This window comes from Phyllostomus discolor, chromosome 5 (genome assembly GCF_004126475.2).
Source record: "Phyllostomus discolor isolate MPI-MPIP mPhyDis1 chromosome 5, mPhyDis1.pri.v3, whole genome shotgun sequence".
In the NCBI taxonomy this organism is placed as follows: domain Eukaryota; kingdom Metazoa; phylum Chordata; class Mammalia; order Chiroptera; family Phyllostomidae; genus Phyllostomus; species Phyllostomus discolor.
This window is the reverse complement of record NC_040907.2, coordinates 11,307,444-11,320,297: the sequence shown is the minus strand read 5'-3', so window position 1 is coordinate 11,320,297 and position 12,854 is coordinate 11,307,444. Positions and strand designations below refer to the sequence as shown.

At 62.5% G+C, this 12,854-nt stretch overlaps 1 protein-coding gene across 5 annotated transcripts in view; it reads left to right on the top strand.

Moving 5' to 3' along the window:
- UBR4 (ubiquitin protein ligase E3 component n-recognin 4) overlaps positions 1-12,130 on the top strand; it is a 119,069-nt gene extending 106,939 nt beyond the window's left edge. For all 5 annotated transcript variants that reach the window (XM_036025400.1, XM_036025398.1, XM_036025397.1 and 2 more), the window contains 7 exons: positions 220-362; positions 818-943; positions 2,009-2,203; positions 4,903-5,127; positions 8,058-8,148; positions 8,825-8,987; positions 11,767-12,130. In XM_036025400.1, coding sequence (XP_035881293.1) covers positions 220-362; positions 818-943; positions 2,009-2,203; positions 4,903-5,127; positions 8,058-8,148; positions 8,825-8,987; positions 11,767-11,831 — 1,008 coding nt within the window. In that variant the 3' untranslated portion in view covers positions 11,832-12,130. The remainder of the gene's footprint in view (positions 1-219; positions 363-817; positions 944-2,008; positions 2,204-4,902; positions 5,128-8,057; positions 8,149-8,824; positions 8,988-11,766) is intronic.
- Positions 12,131-12,854: the final 724 nt, after the last annotated feature.

The window sequence follows — 12,854 nt, the reverse complement described above, 5'->3', positions numbered from 1 at the left end:
CTGCACGGCGTCCGCTTAGTCTGGTTGCTTCCCACGCTCCGACTGCACTGAGCCCAGCCCAGAGCTTGACCGAGAGCCTGGGGTGCTGGCCGTCGCCCCCCTCCTGGGTACCCCCTCCTAGGGGGCAGACACTCGGGCCCCTTCTGCTCTGCTTCACCTGTTTCCAGAGCCTCCTCGGGCCTCTCCTCACCTCTCCTCCTCTTTCTGTCGTCCTTGCAGCCCACGAAGGTCCTGGGCATTTACACCTTCACCAAGCGGGTGGCCTTGGAGGAGATGGAGAGTAAGCCCCGGAAGCAGCAGGGCTACAGCACCGTGTCCCACTTCAACATCGTGCACTACGACTGCCACCTGGCGGCCGTCAGGTGGGCCCGGCTCTCGCGGACGGGCTCCTTCAGGGGCCGCTCCCTCCCTCGGCCTCCGCTGCAGGCCTCCGTTTCTGCACCGAGGAGGGCCGCCTGTCCGAGGCCCTGGGCTTGGGGGGGCGGGGCCGCCAGCCCTGGAGTTTTAATGCTGTTCCCCAGTCTCCGGGGGCAGGGCATTCGGCCTTAAACCATGTAGGCTGCAGGGTCACTCCTGCCATGTGACTGGGAAAAGATTCATGGCTTTGGCCCACGGCTGGGGAAAGCGGTGTTGCTGACCTGAAGCAGTGCACCTGTATTTGCTGTGTCGGGGTCACGAATGGCTAATGCTCTGTACGGGGCCGGGGCACGGGCTGGCTTCCTCAGCGGTAGCAAACCCTTCTCTGCCTCGCTCGCCCCAGGGCCTGGCTGCCGAGGGAGCCCCAGCAGCCAAGCGTCCCCGCTCTCCCCCCTCCCAGGTTGGCCCGAGGCCGGGAAGAGTGGGAGAGTGCCGCCCTCCAGAACGCCAACACCAAGTGCAACGGGCTCCTTCCGGTCTGGGGGCCCCACGTCCCTGAATCAGCTTTTGCCACCTGCTTGGCAAGGTGAGTGTTGAGCACCTTGCGTGGTAGGAAGGGGTGCTCCCAGGAGATGGGGGAATCGGCTGTCGGCCAGCCTGGGGTGAGACCATGTCCTGTTGCCTTCATCGGGAACCCGTCTCTCTCTGCTTGCTGGCAAGGGGGCTGTTCGGGGTGGGGGGCAGCTGTGCTGAGAGAAACGGGCACTCCCAGCGTCTGGTGCGCCGTGGAGAATGTCTGGTCGCTCACTGCCCCTCCTCCTGGGTTGGCCCGAGGACGTGAGGCACGGATACCTGACTTGGTCCTCGAGGCCGACGTTTCCCAGCGTTCCCTTCTACAGTGTGTGCCTCTGAGGTTTAAATGGTGACAAGGAATAGCTTGGTTACTTGGGAAGGTCAGGCCGTTTCGAGGCCTTCCTTGTCCTAAATCCAGGGCAGAGGAGCTGAAGCTTCCGTGAGGTTTTGGCCCCTCGCTGGTGCCCTGTGCGGGGTGCCGCACCCCAGGTGCTCGCCGCAGAACGGCCTCGGGGCAGCGGTGGGGACGGAGGGAGCGGCAGGCAGCACTGAGCTGCCCCCGTGTGTCAGTGCTGCACCCCCTGCAGATGCAGGGGCTGAGGGACCGCCGAGAGGGGAGGAACTCACTCACGGGCACACGGTTAATAAACGTAATAGTTGTAATGTAAATTAACATAGAAAAACTTTTATCTGGAGGTTGAGGAGATGATTCTTATGACTAGATTCCCTTGTTAGTCAGAAGGAGTACATTCCCATTTTTCTTCCAAAATGTACTTTTGGGTGTGGCCACCATTTGTCCTGTGACAGTGACCCATCGAAAAGTGGGTCCCTCAGGGCCAGTGGGTTCTCGGTAGAGCTGGGAGAGCATCACTTTCCGTCCCGGCAGAAGTGAACGTCCTCTGCCGTCCCTTCCTGGTGGCCCTGTCCTTGTCCTCGCCGCTCCCTTCTGCCCCCGTCTGCGTGTGAGACCCGTGCAGCCGTCGGGAAGGGGGTCCCACGGGCTCTCCCACCGGGGCTTTCACCAGAAGCTCGCTTCCGTGTCAGCATTTGTCTCCCCACCCCCCCTCCCCCCCGCCAGGCACAACACTTACCTCCAAGAGTGCACAGGCCAGCGGGAGCCCACGTACCAGCTGAACATCCACGACATCAAGCTGCTCTTCCTGCGCTTCGCCATGGAGCAGTCGTTCAGCGCGGACACCGGCGGCGGCGGCCGGGAGAGCAACATCCACCTGATCCCGTACATCATTCACACCGTGCTTTACGTCCTGAACACGTCAGTACCGCGCTCCCGGCGCCACCCCCCACTTCCCCACGTCTGCCCTAGCTAGTTTCAGAGCGGATGTCTGCCCGAGGTGGCCTGTGCCAAAGTAGGAGTGCTCGTCTGTGGGTTTTGGGCGACTCCTTTCCCAGACTGTCCCACCTCCCACCTGGGCAGCCAAGGGCTGCAGCTCTGCACTGACCTGGGCACAGAGGGGGCAGAAATGGGGAGAAGCCAGACCATGGAAGCTTCTGCTTTGATGTAGCCTCTACGTCCCCTGGCTGGACTCTCTTCTCTCGGATGGGGGGAGGCCATGGGTCAGAGCTGCACACGGTCGCTTCAAGGGCACACAGGTGTTGCAGGTGAGGGCTTCACATCTAGGGGACGCGGCGGAGCCAAGAACCTGTTTCATGAGTGGAAACTGGAGTTGCTTTCCCCGTTTCCTCTCCGCTGAGCCACGTTTCTGGCAAATGTGAGCGGAGAGGAGGGGGGTGGAGATGATCTGGGAAAGTCAACTGAGCAGGAAGGCAGCCAGGAAAGATTTACAGTTTTATCCACGCGTACACTGTGGGGTAGGTTGGCACGTAAAAGTGTGATTTTAAAGATATACTTAGGGGTAGAGAATAATATGTTTTCATTCCACTCCCGGATTTCCAAAGCAGATGAAGGGATTTAATGTGCTTTAGCGCTTAGATCTGATGTGTTAAATGGTTTCACGTTTTGGGCCCCTGTCTTCCAGCGAGTCTCACAGGTCCAGTGGGCAGGGAGTTAACGGGCCGTGTACAGCTCCCCAGGGCGGCTGCGGTTCAGCTCAGGCAGCAGGACGGTCTGCCTCGCGCCCCTTCTGGCCTTCTCTCCGCAGAGCAGTGTCATCCTGGGCTCCCCTCCCATCTCCGTGTGGGCTAACAGGCTGACTGACCTCCAGGCCGCAGGCCTCATTGTTAAAAAGGCACGCGGGCGGGTCTCCCTCAGCGCATTACATCATCTGCCGAACTGTTCGGGCTGTCAGAAGAAGCACCTGCGTTGCTGACAGCACAGACGTCCCCCTCTCCAACCCTGCTTCGGGCTGAGCAGCGCTAACTATGTGCCTGCAGCCTCTGACCGAGCCCTTGGCTTTTGCAGAGACTTGCCTCTTCTTGGCGGCTAGGAGGGAGAGTGGACTGCCCGTTCTCCGGGGAGGAGAGCAGGCCCACAGGGCCAGCATGGTTCGCCCAGCAGGACAGAGCTGGTGATGTCAGCCATCAGAGTTTCTCGAATGTTGGGCATCCTTACTCCTGCTCAAGTTCCCGAGTTGGAGTGGCCGTGTCACGGTTGTCTTGGTCTGCGTGGGGCCGACCCACAGCCTTCCCAGAGGCACTGCTTCTCGCCCACAGACTGCTTTCCTAGCTGGTCATTTCCCGTCGCCGTGAGCTTGGTGTCAGGGCCTAGGGGAGGGCCGTGGCTGCCTTTGTCTGTTGAGGCGAGTGTGTGACACCATGGTCCAGAGCAGGGCTGAGCAGGACCCGCGATGACAGCAAGCCCCTGGCTCCCAGCTGTGGGGAATCAGGTTGAGCACGTTCCCGGTTCCATGGGTGCCGTGCCTCAGGGAGCAGGTGTCCTGGCGCCGCCGCTCCCGCTTCCCCACAATGCCGTGTCTGGCAACGGATCCGTGCAGCTCCCAGTGCTGTGTTTATTCTCTTCCCCGCTCCCCCTCCCCCAACCCCCCACCACGGAACTGGGGCGGGGTGTCCAGCGCTCTTGTCCTGAGAGCGCCATCCAGGGGCTCCGAAGAGAGAGTGGCCAGAAATGCCTGGTCAGTGCCGGTCAGGAAGCACGTGCCAAGGCTTGGTCACACAGGGAAGACGGAGGTCACCTAGCCGGACAGGCTCTGCAGCCTGGCGGCCTGGGTTCGCAGCCCAGTGCTTTCCTGCCCCAGTGTGAGACTTGGGGCAGACTGTTGGCTCTCGCTGGGCCGCAGTTTCCTGTCTGTACGCCTGGGACAGCGCTGGCGCCTGTTTCGGGGTCTCTGTGAGGGTTCAATGAGACAGTCCGCATGGAGCTCTTAGAATGGTGCCTGGCGCTCAAGTTCATGGTCGTCATTCTCATTACAGTTTAGGCAAGAGTGAGAACAAGAAGCGGTGCCTCCCTGGAAGTTGTTCTGATGAAGGAGACAGGGCTCAGGCACATGAGGAAACAGACAAAATAGCAGGCGGTGGACAGCTGCCGGACACAAGCCGAGTGTGGACCCCTTAGCGGTAGTGAGGCCGTGTGCAGGCAGGGGGAGTGCGGGCAGTGGGCTGGGAGTCACGGATTCCGGATTCGCGTCAGCTCCCACCACTGACTGGCTTGTGACTTCGGGAAAATCGCCTCGTTTCTCTGGGCTTCAGGTTCCACGGTAAAAACGTGCTGGCTGTCACTTCCGGAGTTACATGGTCGCTGACAGCGGCATGTTTATGGATGTGCCTGGCACACGGGGCACCCGGGAGCCCCTGGTTCGGACCTGTGCGGGAGCGGAGCCGGGTCGGGCGGGGGGGGGGCTGGGGAGATGCCACCAGGACAGACTTGGATGGGCAGCAGCGGCACTCGGGGAGGAGCGGGGGAGTCCAGCGGGGACGGGAGTGGTCCACGATCCGGGCGTTCTGGGCACTTAGGATGAGACATTGAGCACGGCCTCCCCCACCTTGCTGCTGGTCCCTGGCGTCTGCCCTGGCTTCACCGTGCCCCTTTCGTTGCAGAACCCGAGCGACGTCCCGAGAGGAGAAGAACCTCCAGGGCTTTCTGGAGCAGCCCAAGGAGAAGTGGGTGGAGAGTGCCTTTGAGGTGGACGGGCCCCACTACTTCACAGTCCTGGCCCTGCACGTCCTGCCCCCCGAGAAATGGAGAGCCACGCGAGTGGAAATCCTGCGGAGGCTGCTGGTGACCTCTCAGGCCCGGGCAGTGGCTCCGGGAGGAGCCACCAGGTCAGTGTCTGCTTCGGGACGTGCCGGCTTCAGGAAGCCGCCGCCTGCCCCTGGTTGCCTGGGCTGCGTGTGCCCAGCGTGTGCCTGGTGTGTGAAAGCTGCCTGGCCGCATGTGCATGCCGAGGGAGGGAAGGTGTACTCGTTGGGCTCGGTCGTTGGTGCTGACCCATCTCAGTTTGCGCCGCCGGGAGTCTGGGCCCGATGGCTGGCAGGTACCTGGCTGCCTTCGTGTCCTGTGCTCAGCCCCTAGAAAGATGGCCAGGCTCATCTCGGGGAGATTTCAGGGGGAGCTGGTCAGGCCCAGGGCGGCAGGGAGGAGCGTCTGGGGGTCGGGCTTAGACAGGCGACGCGTCTCCCGGTCACCCGGTCTGGGCGTGAACTAGGAAGCCTCTGCATGGCTGCAGCTGGGCTCTTCTTGTCCAGTCACTACAAGCTTGTTGTCTCTTCGTGGTCACATTGCTTCCTGTCCTTGTCCCATTCCACAAGCGGTTCTCCTCTTCCTCTTCCTCAGTGACCTGGACACCTCTCAAAGAAGGAGGTGGTCTTTGTTTCCATGCCCTGGTGCAGGGGTTTGGGTCAGACGGGAGGTGCCTGGAGAGAGGGTCCGAGAACAGCAGCAGGAGGCCCCCGAGATGCCCACTCGAACGGCCATGCACCTGGCCGACTCCGCAGGCACCACCCTCGGCCTGAGGTGGCCCTGCGCAGTCTCTGCCCACCCTGGGCTGCAGAGCAGGGGCACGTTTGCCAGTTTCCTTCTGCCACTCAAGGGAGGTCTTCCTTCTGGAAGACCTGCCCTTGGGAGTCCGCTTTCTCTCGGACCCGGGAGAACATTCCCACAGTCGTCAGCCAACGAGGGAGCTCAGGAGCTTTCAGGCCCCTGATGGGGACAGGCCAGGCGGCGGTGGCCATGTGCCTGAACGGACACCCCAGTCTCTTCACTTCCCTCGGCTCGCATTCACCGAAGGGTGCTGGTCATGGGCGCCTCGTGTGCCTGCAGGGAGACTGGGGTGGTGCTCTTTGGTTGCATGAGGCCAGTGTCGGCGCCCTCGTGAGGAGCGGGAGGGGGCGAGTCCTATTGGATTCTGCGTAACCCCTGCCCGAGTTCCAAACATCAATAGGTAACTAACCACCAGAGTCTCAGGTTCGATCTGGTGGGTGCTACGGTGTTGGTGAGCCCGGCTGGCCTGCTTCCGCGGCAAGTACAGTGGGCACTGCTGGGCGCAGGCTCTCGGCGGCAGGTGTGACATCTGCGCCCGCCCACAGCTGCCCTCCCAGCTGTTTCCTTCAGTTAGGAGACTGGGGTTCGTTCCTGTCCCGGGCAGTTCAGGGAGAGCCGATTTGGTCACAGCCCAGTTAGGAAACCCAGTGTGAGCTGCACTCCCGCGTTGCCATCTTCTCCGTAGCAGTTAGTCACCTTTGCTAATTAGTCTTAAATAATTAAGTTGGGCGGGGTCATTCAGGATAGGTGCTCACGGAGGCAAAACAGTCACCACAGAGGGCCCTCCCTGGTGTGGCGTGGGGGCCGAGCGGGGGCTCCTGGAACGGTGGCGGGGGAGCCAGGCGTCAGCACGGTGTGGAGACACCCTCCGCGGAGAGGCCAGGCTGGGAGGACCCTGGGAGGGCACCGTCCCGCTGGCTGGGGCAGTGTCGCCTGCACGGGCTTTGTGCACTGCGGGGAGGGAGGCAGCGGCAGACACTCACAAACGTAGCTCTAGGAATCTGCCTCAGAGGAGTCAACCCCTTCTGTGTGTTCCACACTCGCAGAGGAAGGGTCCTCTGCCAGGAAGTTGAGTGCCGGGGCCTGGGACTTGCTTGTCATCCATCCTGTTTGCGCGGAAACAGATCATCATCCTGACCCCCAGGCCCACCTCACGGTCATTCTCGCTCCAGGCAGCGGCACCCCGTGTGTGGCCGGCAGGGGAGATAGGGGCTGCTTTGGAGGGCTTCGGGTGTGCAGGCAGCACGTTTGAGCAGGTGGGATTCTCTCGCCTCACTGCCACTTTCCTTTCGGGAGAGCTGGCGTGCACCGACTGGACGCGGACGGCTGGAAGCCAGCTCGCAGACGACGCCGCTCGTAGACTTGGGTGGTGGAAACCGAGTTCCAGCCCCGATTCCTCACTCCCTGGGCAGAGAGGAGCCTGGTCTGGTCTGTGTTTCTGGGCGGCCCTGCCTGGCGTGACCATCCCTCCCAGCAGGAGCGTCTGCCGAGGGGCAGTGGACGTGGTGGCAGGCAGCCCCAGGTTCCGAGGGGCTGGCTGGCCCTAATCCCGGCTGCATCATGGATTAAGGAGAGGCGATCGATACTGGGTAGGAGCCAGTGGGTGTGGTGAGCAGCCTGGGATTATCCCGGCGCTGGGAGGCGTCGGGTTGCGTCCTCCATCCTGGACGGTGCCATTGCTCATCGCCACTTTCCACCAGCGCGCCGTTCTCGACACGCACGTGGCGGGCCGGTTGCTGTGCTGGGTGGCTTTAGGTCTGCTGACTGAAATTCTCACAGTGGGAATGTGGAGACCGGGGAGGGCCGTGTTTCCTGCTCCGATTCTTAGGTCCCGTCGAGTCCACGAGCTCCCACGGGGTCTGAGCATGGGGGCGCATGTGAGCCCCCGGCCTCGCCTGGAGGCCCTTGGCTTTTGGTTGCCGTGTCGCAGCTTAGGTCTCCCTTCCTTCGGTTCACCCTGGTTTGGAGGAGAGTCCATGCTACAGATGCGTGTTTCAGGGGACGCGTTTGCAGGGAATAAACCGCCGCATCCTGAGGCTTCACGAGCTCTCATGAAGGGGCTGAGAAGCTCCTGCCCTCAGCCCCTTCTTTCAGAGAAGGCGGACAAGTGGCTGGCACGGAGTGGCACGGATGACTGTGACTGCCCTGCCCTGCCCCGTGGTGCCCTTCCGTGTCCGCGGGGACACGCAGGCAGCCGGACCTTCTCTTGCAGGCTGACGGATAAGACGGTGAAGGACTACTCTGTGTACCGCTCTTCCCTCCTCTTCTGGGCCCTCGTCGATCTCACGTACAACATGTTTAAGGTGAGGACGCGTGAGAGGCGCCGTGGTGGCTGCAGGGGTGTCCCGTGACCTGTGCTGCTGGCTCTGACCCTGTCTCAGCTGGCAGGTGGCTGCTCCCTGCTGGCCTCCCCCAGAAACATGCACCCGCCACGGGGGGCTCACACCAGGCCCGCCCTGGGCCGTCTCTGCCCGCCGCCGGGTCCTACTGCGGGCCCGCTGCTGCAGGGGGTCTTCCCTCCTGAGTCACCCTTTGCTTGCTCCTGTCCCCTCGGTTCCGATAAACTCCACTGCCCTGTCGAGTGTGGCTTACGCCAGCCCAGCTTGCAACAGGACGGCCTCTCTGCCTGGAAGGAGTCAGAGGGCGTTGGCTGTTCCATTTTTGTAATCCGAATGAAACAGCTCGATCAAGGCATCCTGACAGTGCTCTCCTCTTTGGGGAACGCAGGTGTGACGTGTTTTGGGGGGAAAGAATGCAGCCACTTGTTGTAGCTTGTAGGTTCGAGTAGCGTGGTGTGTAACAAAGGGGCTGAGAGAGGGGCGAGGTGAAATTTCGTTGTTCCTGGGGCAGAACACACCCTCCAGGGGGACCTCTGCTGATGAGGGGAGGGGGAGGCTTCCCGTTCACTTCGTGGGGCTGACCAGCCCGGCCGGAGGCGCCGCCCTCCGCCCCCGGCCCGTCTCCTGCTGGTCCTTGCAGAAGGTGCCCACCAGCAACACGGAGGGAGGCTGGTCCTGCTCGCTGGCGGAGTACATCCGCCACAACGACATGCCCGTCTGCGAGGCTGCCGACAGAGCCCTGAAGACCTTCCAGGAGGAGTTCATGCCGGTGGAGACCTTCTCGGAGTTCCTCGATGTGGCGGGTCAGTGGCCAGGTTCTGCCTCTCAGAGGTCTGCAGCAAGCCCCCGTCTGTCTCCAGGGGGCTGGCCGCAGCTCTTCCCTTCACCTTAGCCTGTCAGAGGACGCGCTGGTGAGAACCAGCCTGGCAGCCCCAGAAGGCCTGGGGGAGACGGGCAAACACCAAGCCCCCCATAAGGAGAGCGGCCGCTCCGACGTGCGCTGGGGCCTCGCTGCACCCCAGGTCTGTGCTGCCGGTTGTCCACAAGGCGGCCCTGGGCGAGGTGGGGACTGTGGCCACCCCACTTTGTAATGGGGTGACTCAGGCTCTGAAGCTCTAGGGGGGCATAGCTGGAAAGTTGTCAGAATCCCCTCTGGTTCCTGACTTGTGATGACAGTTCAGAGAAGGAACATGGCGTTTACCCGTCTTCTTCCTGCCTCTTCTTTCTCTCTTTAAGATTTTAGTTACTTATTTTTAGAAGGAAAAAGGGAGAGAGAGAGGGAGAGAGACATCGATCAGTTGCCTCTCATACACACCCCAACCTGGGACTGAACCCGCAACCCAGGCATGTGCCCTGGCCAGGAATCAGACCAGCGACCTTGCGCTCTGCGGGACGACACCCAGCAGTCTGAGCCGCAAGGGTCAGGCCCTCCTGCCTCTCGCGTTGCAGCTGCCCCGGGGCACGTGGGAGATTTCGGCTCTGGTTCTCAAAGCCGATGACAAACGTCAGAGCACCTCCGACGTCAGGCCAGGGCCGCACGTGGAGCCCCTGTCCTGGGAGCCGCCGCCCTCAGACGGGCCCCCGTCCCGCAGCTGGTGAAAGCGGAGGTCACCTTTCTCTTCTGCACACGGGTTCCTCACACGACAGATGTGACCCGGTCATTGCAGATGTATTAACACCTGTTTGGCTTCCCTAAGGAAGCACCAGACGACCCCAGGGGGAGGTGACCTGGGCGGCTGGCTGCCTGGGGACGCCTGCCTCAGACTGCGGGTGCAGCGCCCTCTCGGGCTCTCGGGGAGCTTGTTTCATCTCCCCTCACGCTCACTGTGGGGGCGTGGGGTGTGTGAGGAGGCAGGGAGACGTGTCTCCCAGGTCCCACCAGGACTTCTGTGTTTGTGCTTGTCCTCCGGGAGCCCCGCTCTCCCAGGTCTGCAGTGGTGCCCCGAGTGCAGCTGTTTCCCGCCAGCGCGGCCGCGACCGATGGCGTTTCCCCCAAAGCCCTGGGGCTTCCGCCTGGTCCTCTGCGCCTGGTCCTCTGCGGTGGCCTCGGTGGGAACTGTGCACCAGGATGGCCTTCGCCGGCCTGGTGCCTCCCCCGTTCTCTGGATCACGGCGGCTAGCGCCGCTCCCACAGTTTCTTTGTCAGCCTCGCTGGACGCCCCATGTGCGTCCTCCAGCCCTGACTTTTCCCGTAGCCACTGCCCTTGCTTTCTGCCCGGGGAGCGACCCCCGGCGGAGAGCCGGTAGCCAGTGTGTGTGTCCTCAGGGCCAAGCGAGCGTGTCGCCTCGGGGTCTAGCAAATGTCTGAGCAAAGACTGTCAGTGTGGATGTGAGCGTGAGCAGGAGAAGGGGGGTGGGCAGGGTTTTGAGGGGCGCCCCGGCCTGCAGCAGGGAGGGCGAGAGCCCGTTGGCGGGGAGGCTCTGTGACCAGCGCTCCAAGGCCAGGTTTTCACAGTGTGACTTTATGACTTTGTTTACACTGGTGGAAAATTCCAGAACATCAGACACACCCCATTTGAATGCAAGGACAAAAACACCTCCCAAAACCAAGAGGTGACGATCGGTCCCACTCCTCTCTGCGCTGTGCAGACTCTGGGGAGAGGACTGCAGTCCGCGTGGTGCCGGGCCTTGGGGTCCACAGCTCCACGTTTGCTCAGCGTGAGCGCGCTGCTCTGGCTGGGGTGGCTCGGTTGCTTGGAGCGTCACCCGTAGACTGAAGGGTCACGGGTTCGATTCTGGTCAGGGCGCATACCCAGGTGGAGGGTTTGATCCCTGGTTGGGACACGAATGAGGAGGCAACCCATCGGTGTTTCTTTTTCACATCGATGTGTTTCCCTCCTTCTCCCTCTCCCTCGCCCTCTCCCTCCCTCCCTGCCTTCCTCCGCTCTTGGAAAACAGTGAAAAAGTGTCCTTGGATGGGGATTAGATAAAATAAAATGTGAGCACCCCTGCCTGGTGAGGCGGGTGGGCAACGGGGCCCCTGATGCTGACCAAGCACCTTCCGTGCACTGGGCGCTTTCACACGTGTGGCCTAACCTGATCCCCACGGCGATGCAACAAGGACTCGTCACTGTCCCCGTGTGACAGTTGAAGAGACGGAGCTCCCGAGTGTCAGCAGCGCGCTTGAGGCCCCAGGACTAGTAGCTAAAGCTCAGATGAGCCCACGGTCCTACCACCCTTCTCTGCTCCTCCAGCCTCCCAGGTACCTCTGGAATGTGCTGGAGGCTGTGGACACTTTCCTTTCCCCAAGGCCCCCCCCGCCGCCCCCGCTCCATTTAAACTCAGTTGCACGGGCCCTGCAGGCCCGGCCGTGGTCCATGCACCTGGGTTAGGGGAGGGGCGTGAGGTCGGGCCCTGCCACTGTGACGCCTCCAGCAGGCCGCAGGGCCTGGCCCCAGAGCAGGTCGCCTCCCCTAGAGCGGGAGTGTCCGCTCCGAGACCGCCTGCCCCATCACTGCCACCCTCCCAGCAGCCGCCGTCGGGGCCTATGGGAGTACAGCGTCTCCTCTCCAGGGACACGGCCGCCGTGACACGGTGGGGCTGTGCGTTCCTGCTCCTGACCGGCCTCTGTCTCCGCTGCAGGTCTGCTCGCAGAAATCCCCGACCCGGAGAGCTTCCTGAAGGACCTGTTGAACTCAGTCCCCTGACCGCCCCCGGAACCGCCGCTGCTGCCGACTGGAGCCAGCTGGCCTCCCACCCTCGGGCCCTCCCCTCCTGCGCATCAACTCCCCGCAGGATGCTGTGTCGTGACCCCCTCCCCCCACCTTCTCTCGGAGCGGCTCGGGGTTCTAGGCCTCCCGTTTTATCCCGTGTGTGTGGTGCACTAGCTATGAAGTTGTCTGTAGCCCGAGCCGTCAAGGGACCTGTACGTACCCAGGAGCCACGAGTGGCCTGGCCGACTCAATACTTGAGTGTGCACATCTTGAGAAATAAACGAATGACTTAATCCACATTGAAAAAGAAGGTGTTGGCTGCTGCTTAAATTCTTCCTTAGAGGTGCCGGCCAAGCGCTCCACTCCGCCCCGCCGCCCGGCCCCTCCCGACGCCAGCGCCGGAAGACGGACTGTCAGGAGCGCTGTCTCGGGCCTCCTGCTGGCACCCAGCGGAGCCGTCTGCTTCCCGCCAGCGAGTCGGGGCGCTGCCCGCGTTTGACGAGCACCATCTCTCCTAAACAAGCCACTCGGCCTCCCTCCGTGTTTTGGCCTTAAGAGCTGGAACCCAGAGACACGTGGAGCCCGGTGGTTTTCTAGTTCTCGGCCAAAGGCAGGCTTAGGGCAGCAGGGTCCGGGTCTTTCTGCAGCTGCGGCACTGGACACTCGCCTGCCAGCTGCAGGTTGGGGTCCTCTGGTGACCTCTCTGCGGGGTCACGCATTAGGAGAGGGCCCGGGGTGGGCTCACAGTCGGCACGGTTGGCGGCCACCCTGGCCGCGCACCTCCTCTCCGCCGGGCGCGGTGCGTGTGTGCTGTTCTGGTCCCTGCCAGCCCCTTGGGAGGGCTGCTGACCCGGCCTCACTGGCTGAAGGCCGCCGGCCAGTAGCTGCCGGGGTCACAGGTTTGTGCCTCTGAAACCATGTTCTCAACCCCTGTGGCTCCTGTCCCCGGGGGCTCGGAGACCTGCTTCCCCAGGTTCACGGGCAGCGGCCCTCTTGCCAGGGAAGCAGCAGCACTCC